Source organism: Hypanus sabinus, chromosome 3 (genome assembly GCF_030144855.1).
Source record: "Hypanus sabinus isolate sHypSab1 chromosome 3, sHypSab1.hap1, whole genome shotgun sequence".
NCBI lineage: Eukaryota > Metazoa > Chordata > Chondrichthyes > Myliobatiformes > Dasyatidae > Hypanus > Hypanus sabinus.
Genome location: NC_082708.1, coordinates 41,573,191 through 41,594,065, shown reverse-complemented (window position 1 = coordinate 41,594,065; position 20,875 = coordinate 41,573,191). Strand labels below are relative to the sequence as shown.

At 40.7% G+C, this 20,875-nt stretch overlaps 1 protein-coding gene and 1 non-coding gene across 3 annotated transcripts; both read left to right on the top strand.

The window, feature by feature from the left end:
• The first annotated feature begins 7,921 nt into the window (after positions 1-7,921).
• rpl21 (ribosomal protein L21) lies at positions 7,922-17,068 on the top strand. Of its 2 annotated transcripts, none has more exons than XM_059964146.1 (6): positions 7,922-7,998; positions 8,437-8,515; positions 12,476-12,537; positions 13,472-13,584; positions 15,866-16,016; positions 16,946-17,068. In XM_059964146.1, the coding sequence occupies exons 2-6, from the start codon at positions 8,449-8,451 to the stop codon at positions 17,033-17,035; spliced, it is 483 nt and encodes a 160-aa protein (XP_059820129.1). In that variant the 5' UTR covers positions 7,922-7,998; positions 8,437-8,448; the 3' UTR covers positions 17,036-17,068. The 2 variants fall into 2 exon arrangements, with proteins under 2 accessions (XP_059820129.1, XP_059820130.1); XM_059964147.1 differs by lacking the exon at positions 7,922-7,998 and adding an exon at positions 8,006-8,059.
• LOC132392045 (small nucleolar RNA SNORA27) lies at positions 14,877-15,003 on the top strand. Its single transcript, XR_009511423.1, has one exon. It is a non-coding gene; the product is annotated as a small nucleolar RNA SNORA27 (small nucleolar RNA).
• Positions 17,069-20,875: the final 3,807 nt, after the last annotated feature.

Genomic DNA, 20,875 nt, shown 5'->3' with positions numbered 1-20,875 from the left:
ATTATGTATTGCATTGAACAAATTTCATGCCAGTGATGATAAACCTGATTCTGATGTAAATGTGCTCAATGGTGTAGAGGGCTTTGCTTGTAATGGACTGGGCTGTGTCCACTACTTTCTGTAGACTTTTGTGTTAATTTCACACAGAATTGCCTTTTCACTCTCCTGACAACCTTCCAAGGGCCAAACCTGGAATTCTTATAGGATCCTACATCAGTGGGCTTAAATGCTTAAATGCCTTGGCCATCACCAAGTTCATTCAAACCTGACTGGATGAGTGTGTGCCTTCGAAAACATATCGTCTTTTCCCAAACCAGAAATGCTGGATGAACCAGGAAATTCACAGTCTAACGAGGGCTAGATTTCTGGTACTTAACACTGGCAGTCTGGAAACTATAAGAAATCCAGTTACGATCTACTAAAGACCATTATGAGAGTGTAAAGGTAATTCCATGTGAAGTTAGTGACAAAATCAAACGGACAATAGCTGAGATAGGGTTTGCATGCCATTACTTCCTACAAGGCAAAATCTAACAATATAAATGGCAGTGCTGCTTCATTCTCTGTTGAGCTCAACACCTTTTATGCATGCTGTGAAAGCAATAATGACACGATGCCTTTGTAAATCCACACAACATCTGGCAGCCCTATGATCGCTGTCTCAGAGACTGAATTAGAGCATCCTTTAAGAGCGAACTCTCACAAGGCATCAACCCCGACTGTGTACCTGGTTGGGTACTGTAACCCTGTGCCAAGCAGCTGACTGGGGTGTTCAAAGACATCTTCAACCTCTCAGTGCTACAGTCCAAGGTTCCCAAGGACAGCAATCATACCAATGCCCAAGAAGAGCAGGGTGAACGGCTTCAACAGCTATCGATCAGTGGCACTCACATGCCCCATAATAAAGTTCTTGGAGAGGTTGGATATTTTTTATAATTAATGCCTGCCTAAGCAAAAACCTGGACTCACTGCAATTTATTTACTGACACAACAAGCCTACAGTGGAAACAATTTCACTGGCTCTGCACTCTGCTTTGGAATACTTGGACAACAGTAAAATATAGCACAGGCTGCTGTTTCTAGATTACAACTCAGCATTCAATACTATCACCCCTGCAGTATTAATTTCCAAGCTTCTAAACCTGGGCATTTGAACCTCAGTTTGTAATGGATCCTTGACCTTCCTGCTGGGAGATCAGTCAGCAATACCGGTGATAATGTCTCCTCCTCAACGACAGGCACACCTCAGTGATGCATGATTAGCACACTGCTCTACTCTCTCAACACTATTGATTGTGTGGTTAATTCAAATACCATCTATAACTTCAGAGATGACACCACTGTTGTTGGTAAAATATCAGATGCCCATGAGAAGGCATACAAGAATGAAATATGTCAGCTGGTTGAGTGATGTCACAACAGCCTCGCACTCAGAGTCAGCAAGACAAAGAAATTGAATGGGGCCTTCAGGAAAGGAAAGTCAGGAGTACCCACACCAAACCTTATTGAGGCCATGGAAAGTGTGAGAAGCTTTAAGTTTCTGGGTGTCAGACATCTCAGAGGATGTATCCTGGGCTCCAACACATTGATGTGATCATGAAGAATGCACAATAGTGGCTCTAGTCTAGAAGGTGTTTGAGAGGACTTGGTATGTCACCAAAGATTCTTTCATATTTCTATATTCAGTGGACAACATTAATCCTTGGCCTCAAGGAGGATCACAAACTTGTCATAGGGTTTGGAGGCTTGTGTGCCTCAATGACCCAGAGAGCTATGTTGGCTGGATTCAGGGCATTAGGCTCTGGTTTTTAGTAGGGCCACCCATGCCAAACAGGTCAAAGGGCCAGACTAAAAGTGGTCCACCTGCTCTCCGGGCTCGGGTGTTCAGCTTAGGCTAACAACCCTAACTAGTAAAGCAAAATTGTTCAGGAAAGAACATTGAAGAATCCTTTTAAAGCTGAGTGCAACAGTATCCCTCAGTCTCCACCTGGAAAGGCATGACTGGCGGTAGTGAAAACTGAGCTGCTGACACGATGAAGGAAGGCCTGAACACTGCCAGAGATGGAGGACCTAAATGCCAGCAGCATAATGGGCAGCAGAGAGAGATTAGCCCTTGAGGTGGATTGCCCATAACAAAGCGATTTCCAGGATTTTGACTCAGGAAAACAGTGACATATTGCATAGTCAGAACATAGTGTAACTTGGATGCAGCCTCCAGGTGGAATGGTTTTTAAAGCTACAAATAAAATTATTTCATTACAGTAAAACAATTTTCATTAACAATTTCTAGAGTGTACATTAGTAGTCCAATTATTCACTACTTCATTGTTTTTTCACCTTTTAATGAGATGCATGGGCTTTGTGAAGTGATATCAGCTTCTCAACATCAGGCTGACAGAGAAGAAATCTCAGACCCCCATGTTCCTTAATTTGCAGTTTGTTTTGTTGCTTTGAAAGAAATTAGGCAACTGCACTGAAATAAAACTTCACTAAGTATGATGTTGGAAAGGCAATAAAGAGCATCTTGACCTTTTTCCATGGTGCAGTTTGGCATTCTGGGATTTCTTTCTGCAATCAAAAGATGATATAATTTTTTAACCTCAGCTTTAGCACGAAGTCATTTTGTAGCAAGACACATTCTTCCTTCATTCTTCCTGTTAGTTCCTCATTATAAATGTTCAGGAATGGATTTATTACCCAAAATATGGATCAAGAGAAGATCCTGAAATCTTTCTGCAGCTCATCAAGGCAGGCAGAGTATACAGCATCTGATATTCTTCCTTTCTGTTCCTACTCAGAGGCTTGGAATTTGGAAAAGGTTACACTTAAACAGGATTAACTTGGACAGGAATGTGAAGATGACTGATTTGAAGTTCACATCATTTTCTTGCTAATGAAAGTTGATTTCATTAAACGCCACAAATAATTCTGACAAATAAGCAATGTTGTGTCTAATATTCTTGAGTTGATTACTGAATAAAGATCTTGAACCTTCATATAATTTTATCACAGTTTCAGAAAGTGCATAAAAGCATCTCAGGCAGTTTCCTTTTGAAAGCCACCCGAACAGAAAGTGTTCAAACTGTTCATCACTCTCAGTCCAAAACTCTTGAAGTCGTCAAGAATTGAAAGCACGGGACTTGATTTTACTTTCCACTGTGTTAACAGTATTTAATGATTTGTGCGGCCAATCACTTAGATTTTCTGTGACAAGATATTGTCTATGAATTACACATTGAATTGTAAATATATTAGGTACAGCTTTTTTTTTCCAGTAGGTAATAAACCCATGTCATTGATAGTGACCATCTGTTGCACAAGCAGGAATGTTGGTGAGTGGAATGTCCTCTTTGAAAAATTGCTCAACAACCTGAAATATTGACTCCCTGTTCATACCTGTTTCTAGTTCCCTTGCATATAACAACTCTTGAATCATGCTTTCATATTTTATGAAGTGAACATAACCAAAAAGCACAGACTTGTTGCCTGGCAAAGTTAACTCACCCAACTGCAGAGAAAATTCTGTCGTCCTAAGTATGTTACAAAATGAGTCTTCAACATTCTCGGACATTTCATCGATTCTTTTTTGAACTGAGTTGTTGCAGAGTGGAATTGCTTTAATTATTTGGTCTGGTGATTTATGCAAAATTGTACTCAGAACCTCCCTTACTGCTGGCAGAACCAGTTCTTCTCCAATAGTATGGGGTTTTCCAGATTTAGCAATGAGCAATGAAATGTCATATGAAGCACACAAACATTCACTGTTTTGTTGTGAAGTGCAGGCAATCATGTTTTGAAGTGTTTCCCATTTCTGAAAATGTTCACAAAGTAACTGAAAATGAGCCAGTTTCTTGCTTTCTTTATCAGAGTGTATTCACTTCAAAGGTTTGAGAACCCTGGACAGTTTCATTGCCTTCATTTGAAAAAAAAAATTTTCGAAATATATTTTTATTGAAGGAATGACACAATGCAGAATACACAATGGATTACATTTTCCTCCATTTTGCTTTTATATCTTACCCCTAAACAAACCTCCCCTCACCTGCCTTCCCCGAACATACCATGGCAGCTAATGTATTTACAATACAACAATTCACAAATACAAGTATGGCCATTTCAGAGCCATACCCCACACTACTTCAAGACAAAGGCCCACACACATCCACAACATGTCAGATGATCCAAAATACACTCATATTACAATTCATCAACCATCCTGTGAGGTAAACCATATGCTTGTTAAAAGGGAGGCAACTTCCCAAGTACAATCAAATGCCCTCAATTTCTTAAGACTCCCAAAATATGACAAGAAAGGTCCCCATTTCAAATAGAACTTTTTCACAGACCCCCTCAAAGTGAATTTAATCTTTCCTAATTTCAGAAAAAACATTACGTCTTCTAACCAAGCAGCAGCAGATGGGGGAGTGGCAGATTTACAGATTAGCAAGATTCTCCTACGGGCCAATAGCAATGTAAATGCAATGATATCCGACTGGCTTGTTGAAAACCTTTTTCACACAATGGACACATTGGCTATTGCCTGTTGTTTAAGTCCAACCTCAAGCACTGTAATCAATAAAGGGTAAGTTATAATGTCATCAAAGATCAGGCAAAACCTGACTCTCTGCCAGAAGGTACCTAAAGAAGGGTAGCAATATCTCAGTTGGGCTATGGGGTAGAGAAATGTGGCCAAGACCATCCAAAAGAACAGATTCTAAACATTAGCCATCGAATGCCATACCCCACAGGAATTATATCACTGTGTTGTTAGAGAATGATAATCATACCAGTTAACACTATATTACAGTAGTAAACAGCAATAATGCATGGGCTGGGCCCAGAAATAACACATTTCTTTAATCCAGACTACTCATGACATACCAAATCAGAAGTGTCACATTGCTTTTCAACTATAACATGCTTTGAGGACAGTTCACACGAATGGTGGGTTAGCAAGAGATGAGGTGATTATGTGATCATTGTAATCAACTATGAGGCACGGAGGATCAAATGCTTAATAAGTAACTAATTTCTTAAATTAAGCCTGCAATGCCTCAGCTGCCCAGCTTGCTGCTGAGTGCTACCACCCCCTTTATCTTTATTCCCACCTTAGAAATTCCCACTTCTCCTGTGGGGGGGGGGGGGTTATGATACCACCCACTTTTGGAACCACAGCTATAGAGGGTGGTAAATCTTTGGAATTCTACACCCATTAGTGTTGTAGAGGCTAGATCATTGGAAGTATTTAAGAAGATAGATCAATATTTAAGAGATCAGAGAACTAAGGTTCTGGGGGAGTGAAGGAGATTTGAGTCCTCATAGCTGGTAGATCAGCTATGATTATATTGAAAAGGTGGTGCAGGCTTGAGGCTCTGAGTAATGGTGTTCTGAAAAGCTGTCAACCAGACTTTATCTTCAAAGTAGAAGAGAACACAATGCATACTGTGAAGGTGTTTTGCCATAATCAAGTGAAATGTATCATACCTCATTGGTCTTGTTGATGCAGTTCTACATTTTCTGAGCAATATTGGTTTCCTTCATGTATATCATGATATACATGATATATTAGATACTTTCAGAAAGAACAGGCACCGCTTCCTGTGAGAATGGAGTTCCTGCTAGATCAATCTTTTGATAGAGTAGGGCAGATGTACCTCTCTCTGTAAATTTGAGTTTGAAAGTAATAGTTATTTTAAGTTTAATCCATGGTGGTTACATTTAAAATAACCCCAAATGTATTTCTGGCATTGGGATCATTTACAAATAACAGACACAGTCCAGACTGTGCTGAGGAAATTTCTCATTCTGGAGGCTGGCATTTGCAGCAGAAAATCTTCAAGGTTTCCTGCAGCAAGAAGTAAAGATATATCACACTGTCTTCTTAGGGGAGATCTTACCCAGTTGATAAACATTTGTCCAAGTCCCGCATTAGATTCTGCCATAGCTCTGTGAAAAGTGATGTATTTACCATTTTCCTGTATGCATAAATGTAGCTGTCATTTGTTCTGACTCCATGGGTACTTGATAACAAAGCAGAACACATCCTTGATATGTTTGCTATCTTTTATGGATTCATTGAAAACATTGGGTGGAAAAGAGAGCCAGGAGCTTAAAACTATTTGTGTGACAGTAAGTTTATAATGTCTGTTTGGAGACCCTGGCATTATAAGTATAAACAGCTCTATCAAAATATGCAGGCTAGGCCTCGAACAGAAGGATTTAGTGTCTTCAGGTAAAGGAGGTACTCCCATTATAGAAAGAATGTGGAGGCATTGGAGAGGGTGCAGAAGAAGTTTACTTGGATGCTGCCTGGATCAGAGGGCACATATTATAAGGAGAGGTTGAACAAATTTGGGCTGTTTTTTTCACGAGTGAAGGAGGCCGAGTGATGACCTGATAGAAGTTTAAAAAATTATCAGAGGCATAGATAAAATGGACAAATGGTATCTTTTTCTCCAGGTCAAAATGTCTTAATACTAGAGGGCATGCACTTAAAAGTGAGAGGGGTAGGTCCAAAGGAGATGTGCAGGGCAAGTTTTTAAACACTGAGAGAGGTGGGTGTCTGCAATGTACTGCCAGGGTTGGTAGTGGAAGCAAGTATGTTAGAAGCATTTGTGAGATTCTTGGAAAGGTACACAAATGTGCCAAGACTGGAAGGAGATGATCAAAGCACAGGTATAAGGTATAAGGGTTTAGCTGGGCATTTCATTACTACTTATTAATTTTGTATCACAGTGTGGGTTGAAGGCCCTTTTTCTGTGTTGTACTGTTCTCATGTTCTGAAGTCAAGTCTTGATTAACCAAGCTCTGTAATTTCCTTCCAAATGCTATCTACCTTTCTTTCCTCTTTTAAGAATACACTAAGAAACAATCTCTGACAGACTTTGAGCATTGATCTAACATATGGCTGGTTGTGAACTTCTGATAATATTCCTGTTAAGAGTCTTGGGATGAAACAGAAAATGCTGAAAATACAAAGCAGGGCAGGAAGCAACTCTGGAGAGAGAAACAACAATTAATATTTCAGCTTGCTCAGCTTTCATCAGCACACACAAAATGCTGGTGGAACACAGCAGGCCAGGCATCATCTATAGGGAGAAGCGCTGTCGACGTTTCGGGCCAAGACCCTTCGTCGGGACCCGGAACATCAACAGCGCTTCTCCCTATAGATGCTGCCTAGCCTGCTGTGTTCCACCAGCATTTTGTGTGTGTTGCTTGAATTTTCAGCATCTGCAGATTTCCTTGTGTTTTCAACTTTCATCAGAGAACCTTGGGATATTTTTCAACATCAGAGGGTCTGTGTAAGTTGTTTTTGTTATATGTCATTGTGAGCAGCTGCAAGAGCATATTGAGCTCAGTTGGGCTTTCTCTCACCCATAGTTGAATGTCGAGTCACATTAAAACTTCACATGATTGAACTCTCACTATTGCAATATGAACTTGAAACAAGCTGTCCTATATTCATATTTAATTTAATTTCGTACATTTCATGTAGATTAGTTAAATATTACTTCAGATTCGTTTTTTATGGTAACGTCAAGCCCACTCATACTAAATAAATCTTCTACAACGAGAATATTCATAGATATCTCTTGTTAAGGAAACACCTCTACTGACTCTGAGATTATTCATTTCCACAAAGTTACATTTTGATCCACACTGAGCAGTTTATATTGAACACAACCCACCCTTTGTGTATTCCCATCTCCAAGTGAGCCATCTTAAAGTAAAGCAAACCCCACCCCAACCACGAATCATGTGACTTACGAAGAGCTGGATCCTGAAAACACATCCCGCTCCGTTTTTTAAAAATCATGTGGTATTGAAATACGAGCAAATGTGTATGTGCATTTGCACACATAATATTAAATTTCAAACCAAAAGGGTTTCCAGCGAATGGGGTTTCCTGATCAGGCGGAGAATGGCCAGCCACCGGTTGCCATGTAAGGAGTATGAGGCCCCCGTTCGCCCTTTCCGCGGAGCGGCGCCATCTCGCAGGTAGTGGCCGGAGGAGCTGAGCTTTGAAGGAGGATAAAGTGGTCGAAAAATAGCAATAGAAGTGGGAGCTTTGGCTTTGATTAAGTTTTATAATATTGTAATTTGACGGAATAGCGAGATGATCTGGGGTTCGGCCTGGTTGCTGGTATCTGCTCTGGAGAACTGGGTTAGAGGCCCGGACATGTGGCGGCGGGTGGGGATGGTCGATTCTGGGTTAATTTGGGAGAGGGAGCGATGGGGGAATCTGTCGTCCGGGCCAAACATCGGGACCCGGGCTGGTAAGGATGGAGTACTGAGTTTAGTCTTGACTAGAGTTAACTACGTTCCCACGATTCGTCTAATTTGTTCGCTCGATGAAACCATTCAGTGTAAAACGTATTTTTAATCAGTACCTCTCGAGGGGTTTCAATGAATTAAATCTCGCTCATTCATTTTCAGTGAACATTCAAGATGACTAACACCAAGGGTAAAAGGCGCGGAACGCGGTACATGTTCGCAAGGCCTTTCCGCAAACATGGTGAGAACTTTGTTTTCTTTAAAATAACCACTGATCCTTGTATCAAGCGCTTTGTTGGAAAACTGGCGTGGCAGAAGTTCTGATTTTGTGCTGTACAACGACAAATAGAGACTGACATATCAATTGTAAATTGAAATCACTATTGTGGAACAGCAAGATTTATCGGAAGTACACCACATGGTGTTCCTTCACTCATTTGAAGATTTCTTTATTCCAGACCAATGAAATAATGGCTGATTCGTTACCCTTTTAAAATTTTATATTTGGTAGACGATGTCATTATATGGATTCAGAAAAAAAGCTAGTGCTCGATGATGATTAACCTCTTTTGATTGCCCTGTAGGGCAAGCTGAATTAATTATTTCACCGGTACTGAGAGCAACTAGAACATTCGGTATTTTAGAGTTGTTGGTTAGTTTTGATTTAAAATCGACCTGGTGGAATGTTTAAAGGTAATGAATATTCTGGAAATTGACTAATAAAATCTTATTCACTTCAGTATTTCATAGAAAATTAGATGCTTCGCGTGCACAGAATTTAAGAGTAAGCCCTTGTGTCTGCTGCACCTTTTTTGAAGATTTTGTTTGATACTACTTGTGCTAGACTTTCACCCCCTTAAGTATGTTTGCCTGCGGCTTACTCTTCAAAAACTCTGTATCCACAGGTGTGTGAAGAAGTGTTCCCAAGACAGCTGTTATGAAAAAATGTTGCCTAGCATTGTTTTTTAAATAGGCAGTCAATTTTTCTTAAATAATGATCCCATTTGTAGATTATTGCACTAAAGGAAGCATTCTCTCCATGTCCACTCTCAGGGACTTTTTTTTCAGTAAAATACCACCTCACTTATCTGAACTCTTTAATAAATGTGAACATACCACATTCAGCTTTTCCATGTGAGTCAAGTGGTCGTTTCTGGTACTAGTTTAGTAAACCACTTTTGAACTGCTTCCAGTGCAATTGTAGACCAATACTGTTTGGAGTACTCAAGATGCAGTTGAATTGGTGTCCTGTGTAGGCAACCTGTATTAATCATTTAGTAATGGGAATTTGCTGTTACAGAATTCACAAATTGCTATGCAAATACTGAGATGCAGAATGAAATTTTCTGTCATGGAATTGGTGTGATTTAAGGTTTTAAAAAAGTTTCTTTTCAACTGGCAGTCCAGAAAATTGAAATGCAAAATGGTTTGTAGGAATTTCACTCCCCCATCAGCCTACATATGAAACATTACTTACCTACATTAAATTGATATAAATCCCAACCTCCCTATCAAACTCGCTGATAGGGGGGAGCTGTTGTAGTCTGGCATACTGACCTACCTGGCTGAGGCACAGCGACAACTCTGATACCTCCTCTTATTTACCCCTTGATCATGACCCCACTAAGGAGCAGCAGGCCACTGTCTCCTATACCATCACCAACTTTTATCAGCTCTGGAGATCTCCCATCCACTGCCACCAACTCACACCCCCGCACTTCCTGTTTCTACCTCCTACCCAAGATCCACGAACCTGCCTGTCCAGGTAGACCCATTGTCTCAGCTTGCTCCTGCCCCACTGAACACATTTCTGCATACCTGGATACTGCTTTATCCTCTCTCCTCCTATTCCCCCCCCCCCCATTCAATCCCTTCCCACCTATGTTCGTGACACTTCTCACTCTTTGTATTTTTTCAATGATTTTAAGTTCCCTGGCCCCCACCACCTTATTTTCACCACGGATGTCCAGTCCCTATATATATACCTCCATCCCCCACCAGGAAGGTCTCAAAGCTGTTCGCTTATTTTTGGATTCCAGACCTAACCAATTCCCCTCTACCACCACTCTCCTCCATCTAGCAGAATTAGCTCTTACTCTCAATAATTTCTCCTTTGACTCCTCCTACTTCCTTCAAACCAAAGGTGTAACCATGGGCAGCCAAATGGGTCCCAGTTATGCCTGCCTTCTTGTTGGCTTTGTGGAACAATCCATGTTCCAAGCCTATACGGGTATCCGCCCCCGTCCTTTCCTTCGCTGTATTGATGACTGCATTGGTGCTGCCTCCTGCACGCATGCTGACCTCGTTGACTTCATTAACTTTGCCTCCAACTTACCCTGCCCTAAATTTTACCTGGTCCATTTCCGACACATCCCTCCCCTTCCTTGATCTTTCTGTCTCCATCTCTGGAGACGGCTATCTATTGATATCTACTATGAGCCTACTGACTCTCACAGCTACCTGGACTATACCTCTTCCCACCCTGTCTCTTGCAAAAATGCTATCCCCTTCTCTCAATTCCTCTGTCTCTGCTGCATCTGCTCTCAGGATGAAGCTTTTCATTCCGGAACAAAGGAGATGTCTTCCTTTTTAAACAAAGGGGCTTCCCTTCTTCCACCATCAACTGCTCTCAAACACATCTCTCCCATTTCCTGCACATCTGCCCTCACCCCATCCGCCCGCCATCTCAATCAGGATAGTGTTTCCCTTGTCCCCACCAGCCTCTGGGTCCAACGTATAATTCTCCGTAACTTCTGTCACCTCCAACGGGATCCCACTACCAAGCACATCTTACCCTCCTCCTCTTTCTGCTTTCGGCAGGGATCACTCCCTATGCGACTCCCTTGTTCATTCGTCCCCCCCATCCCTTCCCACCAATCTCCCTCCTGGCACTTATCCTTGTAAGTGGAATAGGTGCTACACCTGCCCTTACACTTCCTCACTCACCACCATTCAGGGCCCCAGACAGTCCTTCCAGGTAAGGCGACACTTCACCTGTGAGTCCGCTGGTGTATACTGTCCGGTGCTCCCGGTGTGGCCTTTTATATATTGGTGAGACCTGACGCAGACTGGGAGACCGTTTCGCTGAACACCTATGCTCTGTCTGCCAGAGAAGAAGACACACTCAGGTTGGAGGAACAGCACCTTGTATACCGGCTGAGTAGCCTCCAACTTGATGGCATGAACATTGATTTCTCTAACTTCCGTTAATGCCCCTCCTCCCCTTCTTACCCCATCTGTGATATATTTAGTTTTCTCCCCCTCTTTTGTTTTCTCACTGCCCATCACTGTGTGTTCTCCATCTCCCCCTTTCTTTTTCCCTAGGCCTCCTGTCCCATGATCCTTTCCCTTCTCCAGCTCTGTATCCCTTTTGCCAATCACCTTTCCAGCTCTCAGCTTCACCCCACCCCCACCGGTCTGCATCATTTTGCATTTTTCCCTCCCCCTCCTACTTTCAAATCTCTTACTATCTTTTCTTTCAGTTAGTCCTGACGAAGGGTCTCGGCCCGAAACATCGACAGTGCTTCTCCCTATAGATGCTGCCTGGCCTGTTGTGTTCCACCAGCATTTTGTGTGTGTGGCTTAAATTGATTTTTCTTCAGTTCTTGCTTGAAATGTATCTCTCTTTGCTCATTCTGATTATGCATGTCTGACTTGTGTTGGAGTGCGATTGAGTAACACTGCCAAATGTGTACTGTTCTCAGACATGTTCTGATAATTGGAAGCTGCATTAATCATCTTGCCTTGGAGTGAGTTACAGGACAAAAATAAGCTGTTTGCCCCACAAGAATCCACACTGACGATCAACCATTAATGCTATTCTATTCTGTTTTCCATCACCTCTCCTTGTATTTTACCACTTGTACTGCATACCCTGAGGTGATCCATGAGGGCCAATTAACTCATCAACCTGCATGCCTTTTGGGGTCTGGGAGGAGACTGGACACCTGCAAGAAACCCAGCGTTGCAGGGCAAACATGCAATTTGATGTAGATGAAATTGGGATTTAGCATCTTGTGCTGCAAGACAGTGGCACTAACTGCACCATTGAACTGCCTACAGCAATATATCCTACATGAGCTGTTTGGAGACACCTAGGAAATTCTGTTTATGTGGTGAAATGAAACCTTTATTTGGTTGTATTGAATTGTTTATTGTAACTTACATGTGTATTTAATTTGTTGTAAATTATGTCTTTTAGGACCTGTTCCCCTGTCTACCTATTTCAGTATATACAAGAAGGGAGATATTGTTGACATCAAGGTATTTATTGTCTTTATTGTTAAATAGAATCTTGGTAGGGTCTGGTAAAATAAGCTAGTTCACTGCAGAAATTCTACAGTTTTAATTGGGAGTTACCCCTGAAAACTGGGCATTTAAAATATTTTTGAAGAAATATTAATGTACTTAATGGGATGTTCATTGTTCTGAGGCCAGTGAGTTTAATAAGTATCAGATGCTGCTCTGAGGTTTGAGTTTACTCATTAATGATCTTCAAATAATTTTGTGTTTTATATCTTAGATTTAGCCTGAAAATTCCATTTATATTGTGCCTTTTTAGAAATGTTCACATTTGAACTTTTTAATTGTCTCTATTTCTAAAATTTAATAAATACTGCAAATGGCAGTGATAAGCCCAGTCTCCAGAGATGTGGAAAATCTCCAATGTGAGATGAATAATACTACTTGGTTTGTGATGTATATATTGGCTATGTGGCTAATTGCACAAAATAAATGTTGAGGGTTACTAAGCAGGATTGCTCAATTTGCAGCTGCTATTTGCTTTTTATTGCAAGTTTGATTCTAACCACCAATCCTGTGAGTTTTGGAGCTGAAAGCTCTGGGGTTCCTCCAATGCTGAGCGCTGCTGCATTGCTGCATTCTTGAATCTTGCTGTTAGTGATGTTCTCCTCCCCCACCCCCCCCCTCCCCCTTGGTAACCAGATCTCGAAAACTGGAATCCTTTCCTTATTCTTCCTTGCCTCCTCTTTATTCTGTTTACAAGCCAATTCTACATCATAGTTATAAATTAGTTCATATGTACAATGGAGAAGCATCTTTTTATTCCTATTTGATACAGAAAGGCAGATGAAAAGATTTGAGCTTTGTATTTATATAAGCTTTCTTCTGTATGAACATTATTGAATTTTGCTTAATAGATCTTCAGAAATAACAATAAACTACCTTGCTGTTTTAGGGCACAGGCACTGTTCAGAAGGGCATGCCTCACAAATGTTATCACGGGAAGACCGGAAGAGTTTATAATGTTACACAACACGCTGTGGGCATTATTATTAACAAGCAAGTCAAGTGAGTATTAACAATTCAGTGTTTTTATTTCAATGTTGGAAAACATTCCAAAATTGCAGAAGTTTGATCAGAGATTTGACATTAAGTCATGAGTTACTTGTAAGTCTAAGCGAAAGTTTGCTGAATTGGGTGGCTGTTCCTTAAAGGACCACATTGGATGGAGGAACCAGTTGCTCTGATTTGATGTGTTCGTATATCCCTTTTAGGCATGTGGATGGAAGTGTTGGAATTAGAGTAGATTGGGACCATGAAGAGATTTAAAAGCTGGGAGGGAAACAAGGCTAGTGTTGAAATAATTAGTGAAGGATGAGTGGATGATGCAGAGTGATAACAGTATAATAATTGAGAGTGAACTGTAACAAGAGTGTTATTCAGTCTGGAAAGGGGAATCTTGGTGAGGTTTCCAGCCATAAGTAGGCTTCAATGGGTGCAGAACCAGTTAAATGTGTATATTAGTCTTTATGATAAATGTGGAAATTAATTTGGATCGATATTTGGGATAAACAAGATAGAAAACAATCTTTTTCAGTAAAAGGTAGTGTGATAGTTATATTGAAGTCACACTGAAATTTATAGGCAGTAGATTGGCTTTCTTAGTATCTAGGAAGAACTGCAACTGGTTCGAGTCCATCGTGGCATTGTGATTGGCTGAGATGCAGCTAAGTGTAAAAGTTGGCGCTGTCTTTCTTTTAAATGGCTGAAAGACTGGGGAAATAGTGGACTGTTGCGTGGGAAGTAAGTAAACTTGCATAGTTCAGCATTCTTGGTTTTACTGTGGATTATTTTTTGGATTGGGTATTATTCCTATTAATACCCAAATGTGCTTTTTTTAAATTTTCTGGTTCAGCTTTGGGAATAGAAATTCTTAGCTCTGCCTTGTAACTTACAGATCTACCCATGATCCTGGCCCTGGTGCTCTGAATCCCTACCCTAGTTCTGGCTGCATACTTGGCACACACCTGGGCTTTAGCTGCTCAACCAGTTTGCAACCTGCGCCCCAGGATTTCATTCTGAATTAATGAGACAAATGCTATTCCATCAGAATCTGAACAATTGGGTGCCCAGTTAAGTTCTTTGACAAGATTGGTGGAGAGGGCTCGTATGGTCTCTGTTGTCATCCATATTGTGTACCCAGGAAGCCATGGGAGAAGATGGGGTGTGGGGAGAGAAGTGTGAGAAACAAGATGCCGACAGCAAGGGAGTGAGTGATGCATCTAGAAGAGTTCAACAGATGAACTACATTTATATCTGCTGCAAAGTTTAAATTTTGTGGCATTATTGTAAACTTTCATGTTGCCCCCTTCACTTTACCAATAAGACATGTGTCTTCATTGGTCATTCAAGTGGGGTAGAGTAAAGTATCCTTTTATAAACCCAAGTATACTGTATTTTACTTGGTTTCTACCACAGGGGACATTTATGGAGTTGACAGGAAGAATCGTGTGATATATTTTAAGTTGTATCCAAAACATGCAAAGGATTCTGCGCCATGAGCCCAGTTAGTACTACTGTAGTTGTTTTGTGTAGCTGTAAACTGAGTTCTATATCGATCATTTTTCATAGTTTCTGCAGAATCAGTCCAATCACTAGTGTTTGTCATGAAATTTGTTTTGTAGCAGTACAGTGCAAGGCAAAATTGTTATAATTTACAATAGTATGAAGACAGATAATGAAGAAGTGTTTGTGGGTTTGTTGATTGTTCAGAAACTTGTGGAGGGGTAGAAGCTGTTCTTAAAAAGTGTGGGTCTTGTGCCTCCTGTACCACCTCCCTGATAGTAGTAAGGAGAAGAGGGTATGTCCTGGGTGGTGAGGTCTTCAATGATGTGTGCACCACCTCTTGAAGGTGTACTCTGGCAAGGAGGGTTGTGCCCATGATAGAACTGGCTGAGTTTACAGCCATTGCTTAAAACATTAAAGAGTTGAAGCAACTTGTGTGATTAAGGTGTGTTCTACCAGTTAAAATTTGGAGTAGCTTTCTGTTAAACAAATTAAATATAAGAGTGCAGATGATGGAACGTGGAGCAAAAAAACAAACTGATGGAAGAATTCATCAGGGCAGCATTTACAGAAGAGAAAAGAACTATCAATGTTTTCAGTTGATGTGGCAACCTGAAATGTTTACATTTATTTCCCTGCTGTAATGCACTGTTCTGTTCTTCCAGCAGTTGCTTTTATCTTTAAAGAGCATCTTGTATATAATATGCTGAATCATAACATTGTACACATTTTTAAATTGTTTTGGTTGTAGCATTCTGTTTCATTACTTTGATTTGTATCCTAGGGGCAAGATCCTTGCCAAAAGAATTAATGTGCGTGTGGAGCACATTAAACATTCAAAAAGCAGAGACAGTTTTCTGCTTCGTGTGAAAGCAAATGAACAGGCAAAGATAGAGGCAAAGGAAAAGGGGACTTGGGTTGATCTGAAGCGCAAGGTAAGACACCTGTGCAAATTAAATTTTAGGTAACCGTTTAAAGCACAAGTGGGATATCAATATTTGAATGGTTGGAATTATTTATGTTTACACTCTGGCCACTTTATTAAGTGCACTTGTGCATCTGCTTGTTAATGCAAATATTAGCCAATCATGTGGCAGCAGCTTAAACGCGGACAAGGTCGAAAGATTCAGTTGTTCAGATCAAACATCAAAACGGGAAAGAAATGTGATCTAAGTGACTGACCGTGGAATGAATTCTGGTGCCCAGAGGGGTGGTTTTGAAAGAACATTTCCTGAGTTTGCAGAGTGGTGCAGGAAACTAAAAATCCACTGAACAGTTCTGTGGGCAAAAATAATGAGAGCAGTCAGAGGAGGATATAGGAACATGTACTTAATAAAGTGGCCACTTTATTGATAACACTGCTATTTCAGGGAATAAATTGTCACTGGAACCAATATTTCCAACAGCGCTGTCAATCTAGCAAGGTTAAACTAACGTGTAAAACTAAAATGTTTTACTTTGAAAGGGGTGATGGATAGGAATTTATTTTCATTAGACCTTTGACAATAGACATTAGATTTTGTTTTGGTCATCACTTATTTTACTTTGACAAAATGCAAGTGCGTTCTCCATGTCCAGTGACACACCAGCTTTATGTTTAAGTTGATCCTGAAACACCTGATTACGTTCAAACCTTGTATACCATGATTTTTTTGGTGGGTAGGAACTGGGTTGGGTAACTTTTTTGAGTTGCATGAATATAATAACGGTATGAATGTAGAAAATGTTCATGAAGCAATCCAGTTTGACCTGGAATATTAATTTTGTTATGGGTAATGTGATGATTTCAGTTTGGATTAGATTCTAAACTCTTGTCAATATAAAATTAATTCCAGGAAACCAATGGTATTTTTCTACTTTTCAGCCTGCTGAGCCCAGGAAGGCACACTTTGTGCGAACAAAGTCCAACGTGCCACAGCTGCTGGAGCCTATTCCATATGAGTTCATGGCATAATTGTTATAAACTTGAATAAATGTCTGTCTCTCATTTTGTATTAATTTTGTGTGTTCATTAGCACTTTTCCACCTTGCTGGGCCAGTCACAAGTGGGGCTCTGTTACTGCTGGCTGCTTTCTAGTATTTTCCAACTGGCTTCTTGTGAATTAAGATGAAAATTTTTAATCATTATTGGGTGCAGGAACAAAGGGCTAGAACACCTACATTTATGTAATTGTGGGAGAATAAAAGCCCATTTCCTGATCTGCGACTTAGTCATAGAAAAGTACTGCACAGAAATGGGCCCTTTGGTCCATCCAGTTGATGCTGAAACCACCTACTCCAAATACCACAATCCCAGGGTTCCTGTAGTTTATGGATGTACAAGTACCATGTGAGCACACTAGGTTACAACTGAGACCAGGCCCACTGATGTTGCTCTCAGGGCTTGGTGTGGCAACTGTATACACATTTGATAACAGGAATTTAAATGAAGTCTAATTTTGAAATTTTATAAATGAACCATATTGTACTCGGTTTAATTAAATGGAAAATACAGCAAAGAAAGCAAAGCAATAGATTCAGCTGGTTACCTTTTCACTGACATTTGGTGATGATTTCAAATTAAGGGTCAATGATCCCTCCCATCCAGCCAACAATCTCTTTAACATCCTTGATTTTCCCCTCATCACCATCAGGCAGGGGGTACTGTAGCATTGTGACAAGAACTGTTAGGATGGGAAATGGCTTCTTCTCTAAGACTAAACTCCACCAAGGTCTCATCATGTATGAAGCCCTAGCAGTGTATGCGGTCTACTTTTTAACTTGTCATAAATGCACTATATTATCTGTTACCTTTTGGTAATATTACATTATGTATGAGTTAATACTGTGTTGTGCACCTCATCCAGAGGAATGTTCATCCATTTGGCAGTATACATACTGTATGTATGGTTGAATTGAACTTCAACTAGAATTCAAAAATGGGAAAGGTATTACAGCCCCCCCCCCCCCCCCCAAAAGTCACTGGGACATTGACAAAAGATATGCAGACAGATTAAGGAAAGGGATAAAAAACATTGGTGTCATGGGGGACTTCCCTCGTATAAACTGGGATCTTGTGCAAATGGACTGAACAGAACTTGTGCATCCTAGAGGGATTCTTAAACCAATATATAGTCCAACAAAAAAAGCTGTACTGGATCTGGTTTTTGGCAATTAGCCCGGCCAGGTGACTGAACTTTCAGTGGGTGAGCAGTTTGGGAACAGTGACCACAACTCCTTAAATTCTACTAAGATGGCTATAATAGATGGGTCTAAGTATGGATCTTGCCAGAAAGCTTTAAACTGAAGCAGGGCAAATTATGAGAGCATTAGGCAGAAACTAGGAACAGTTAATAGGGAACAGGGACCCCTTCTCTCTTCTCTCCCCTCCCCCCATGACCTTGAGAACTATGTTAGCTGGAGTTTGAGTCTTGGTAGGTTCACCCATGCCAAACAGGTCAAAGGGTAGAGGTCACACTGAATGGTCCTCTTAGGTTTGGGGGTTCAGTTCAGGGGGGAAATGGTCAGCATCATAGTGTAACTCATTTTGAAGGAAAGGATTGAGAAGTGCTTGCTGGTGTAGAAACCAATCAATGAGAGGCTGAAAGGGAAGCAAGTGAACATGATCCAGAGCTATGCTCCATCTAATGATAATGGCAGAAAAGAAAAGGACATGAACAGCTGCAATCTGAGGTAGTGTCAACACTACACCCTTCTAGAAATTGTATACGTAACTCAGTTGTAAGGATGTCGGCTACAAAATGGGAGCTAGAAAACATGTCAAAAGGGCAATGTTACGATGTACATTGGGGATTTCAATATGCAGTTAAATTGGGAAAATCAGGTAGGAGCTGGATCCCAAGTGAGGAAATTTCTAGAAGGCCTATGAGATGGCTTTTTAGTGCAGCTGGTGGTTGAGCCTATTAGGGGATCAGCTATTCTGGATTGGGTGTTGTGCAATGAACCAGAATTGATTGGAGAGCTTAAGGTTTAAAAAACACTTAGGGGTAAGTAATCACCCTGAAATTTGAGAAGCTAAAGTCAGATATATTGGTATTACAGTGGAGTAAAGGGAGTTACAGAGGGAAAAAAAATACTAGCAGGAATGATGGCAGATAAGAAAAGGCTGGAATCTGAAAGTAATTTGGAAGCCACAGGATGTATAGATTTCAAAGAGGAAGAAGTATTTGAAAGGCAAGATGGCACAACTGACTAACAAGAAGTCAAAGCCAAGATAAAAGCCACAGAGGGTATATAATAGAGCAAAATATTGGGAAATTAGGAGATAGGTTTAATGAAGGCAACTAAAGAAACCACTAAGAAGGAAAAAAATGGAATACAAAAGTAAACTAGTCAATAATATTTAAGAGGATACCAAAAGTTTCTTAAGATACATAGGGTAGTTAGGGGGGAAGGGTTATATACATTTTTTTTCATACTTTGTAATTACTTAAAAATGCAATAAAAAGTTTAAAAAGATACATAAAGTAAAAGAAGTGAGTGGATATCAGACTGCTGGCAAACTATACTGGGGAGGTAGTAATAGGACACAAGGAAATGGTGAACAAACTAAGTATTTTGCATCAGTCTTCACTGGAAGGCACTAGCAGTATGGTGGTCGATGTTCCAGAGGTCAGAAGTGTGCGAAGTTGCAATTACTTGGGAGAAGGTTCTCGGGAAACTGAAAGGTCTGAAGGCAAGTACATCACTTGGAACAGATGGTGTATACCCCAGGGTTCTGAAAGAGGTGGCTGAGGAGATTGTGGAGGCATCTTTAATTTCACTAGATTCTGGAATGGTTCCAGAAGACTGGAAACTTGCAAATATCATTCTAGTCTTCAAGAAGGGAGAGAGGCAGAAGAAAGCAAATTATAGGTTGGTTAGTCTGACCTCGGTGTTTGGGAAGATGTTGAGAGTGAATTGTGAAGGATATGGTTTTGGGGCATTTGGAGGCACATGGTTTCCTCAAGGGAAAATCTTGCCTGACAAATCTGATGGAATTCTTTGAAGAAATAACAAGCAGGGTAGACAAAGAAGAATTGGTTGATGTTGTGTACTTGGATTTTCAGAAGGCCTTTGACAAGGTGCCACACATGAGGCTGCCTAACAAGTTACGAGCCCATGGAATTATAGGGAAGTTACTAGCATAGATAAAACAGTGACTGGTTGGCAGGAAGCAAAGAGTGGGAACAAAAGGAGCCTTTTCTGTTTGGCTTCCAGTGACTAATGGTGTTCCACAGGGGTCTGTTGGGACCCCTTCTTTTACCCTTCATGTCAATGACTTGGATGATGGAATTGATGGCTTTGTTGCAAAGTTTGTAGATGATACAAAGATAGGTGGAGGGGCAGGTAATGTTGAAGTAGAGAGGCTACAGAAGGACTTGGACATTAGGACAATGGGCAAAGAAGTGGCAGATGTAATATAGTGTTGGGAAACATAAGGTCATGCACTTTGGTGGAAGAAATAAAGGGGTAGACTCTTTTCTAAATGGAGAGAAATTTCAAAAATCTGAGGTGCAAAGGGACTTGGGAGTCCTAGTGCAGGATTCCTTAAAGGTTAATTTTCAGGTTGAACCTGTGGCGAGGAAGGCAAATGCAATGTTAGCATTCCTTTCCATAGCATGAAATCCAGTAACTGACATGGCGCTACCCAATGGACATGACAAGAACCAGATTGACCATTTAATGATCAATGGTATTTGGAGATGATCCTTGCAGGATATAAAGACTAAGAGAGGAGCAGATTTAGGAAGGGATCACCACCTTGTTATAGCTGTGATGAAACTTGAGCTGAGAAGCACTGGGACCAGAACAC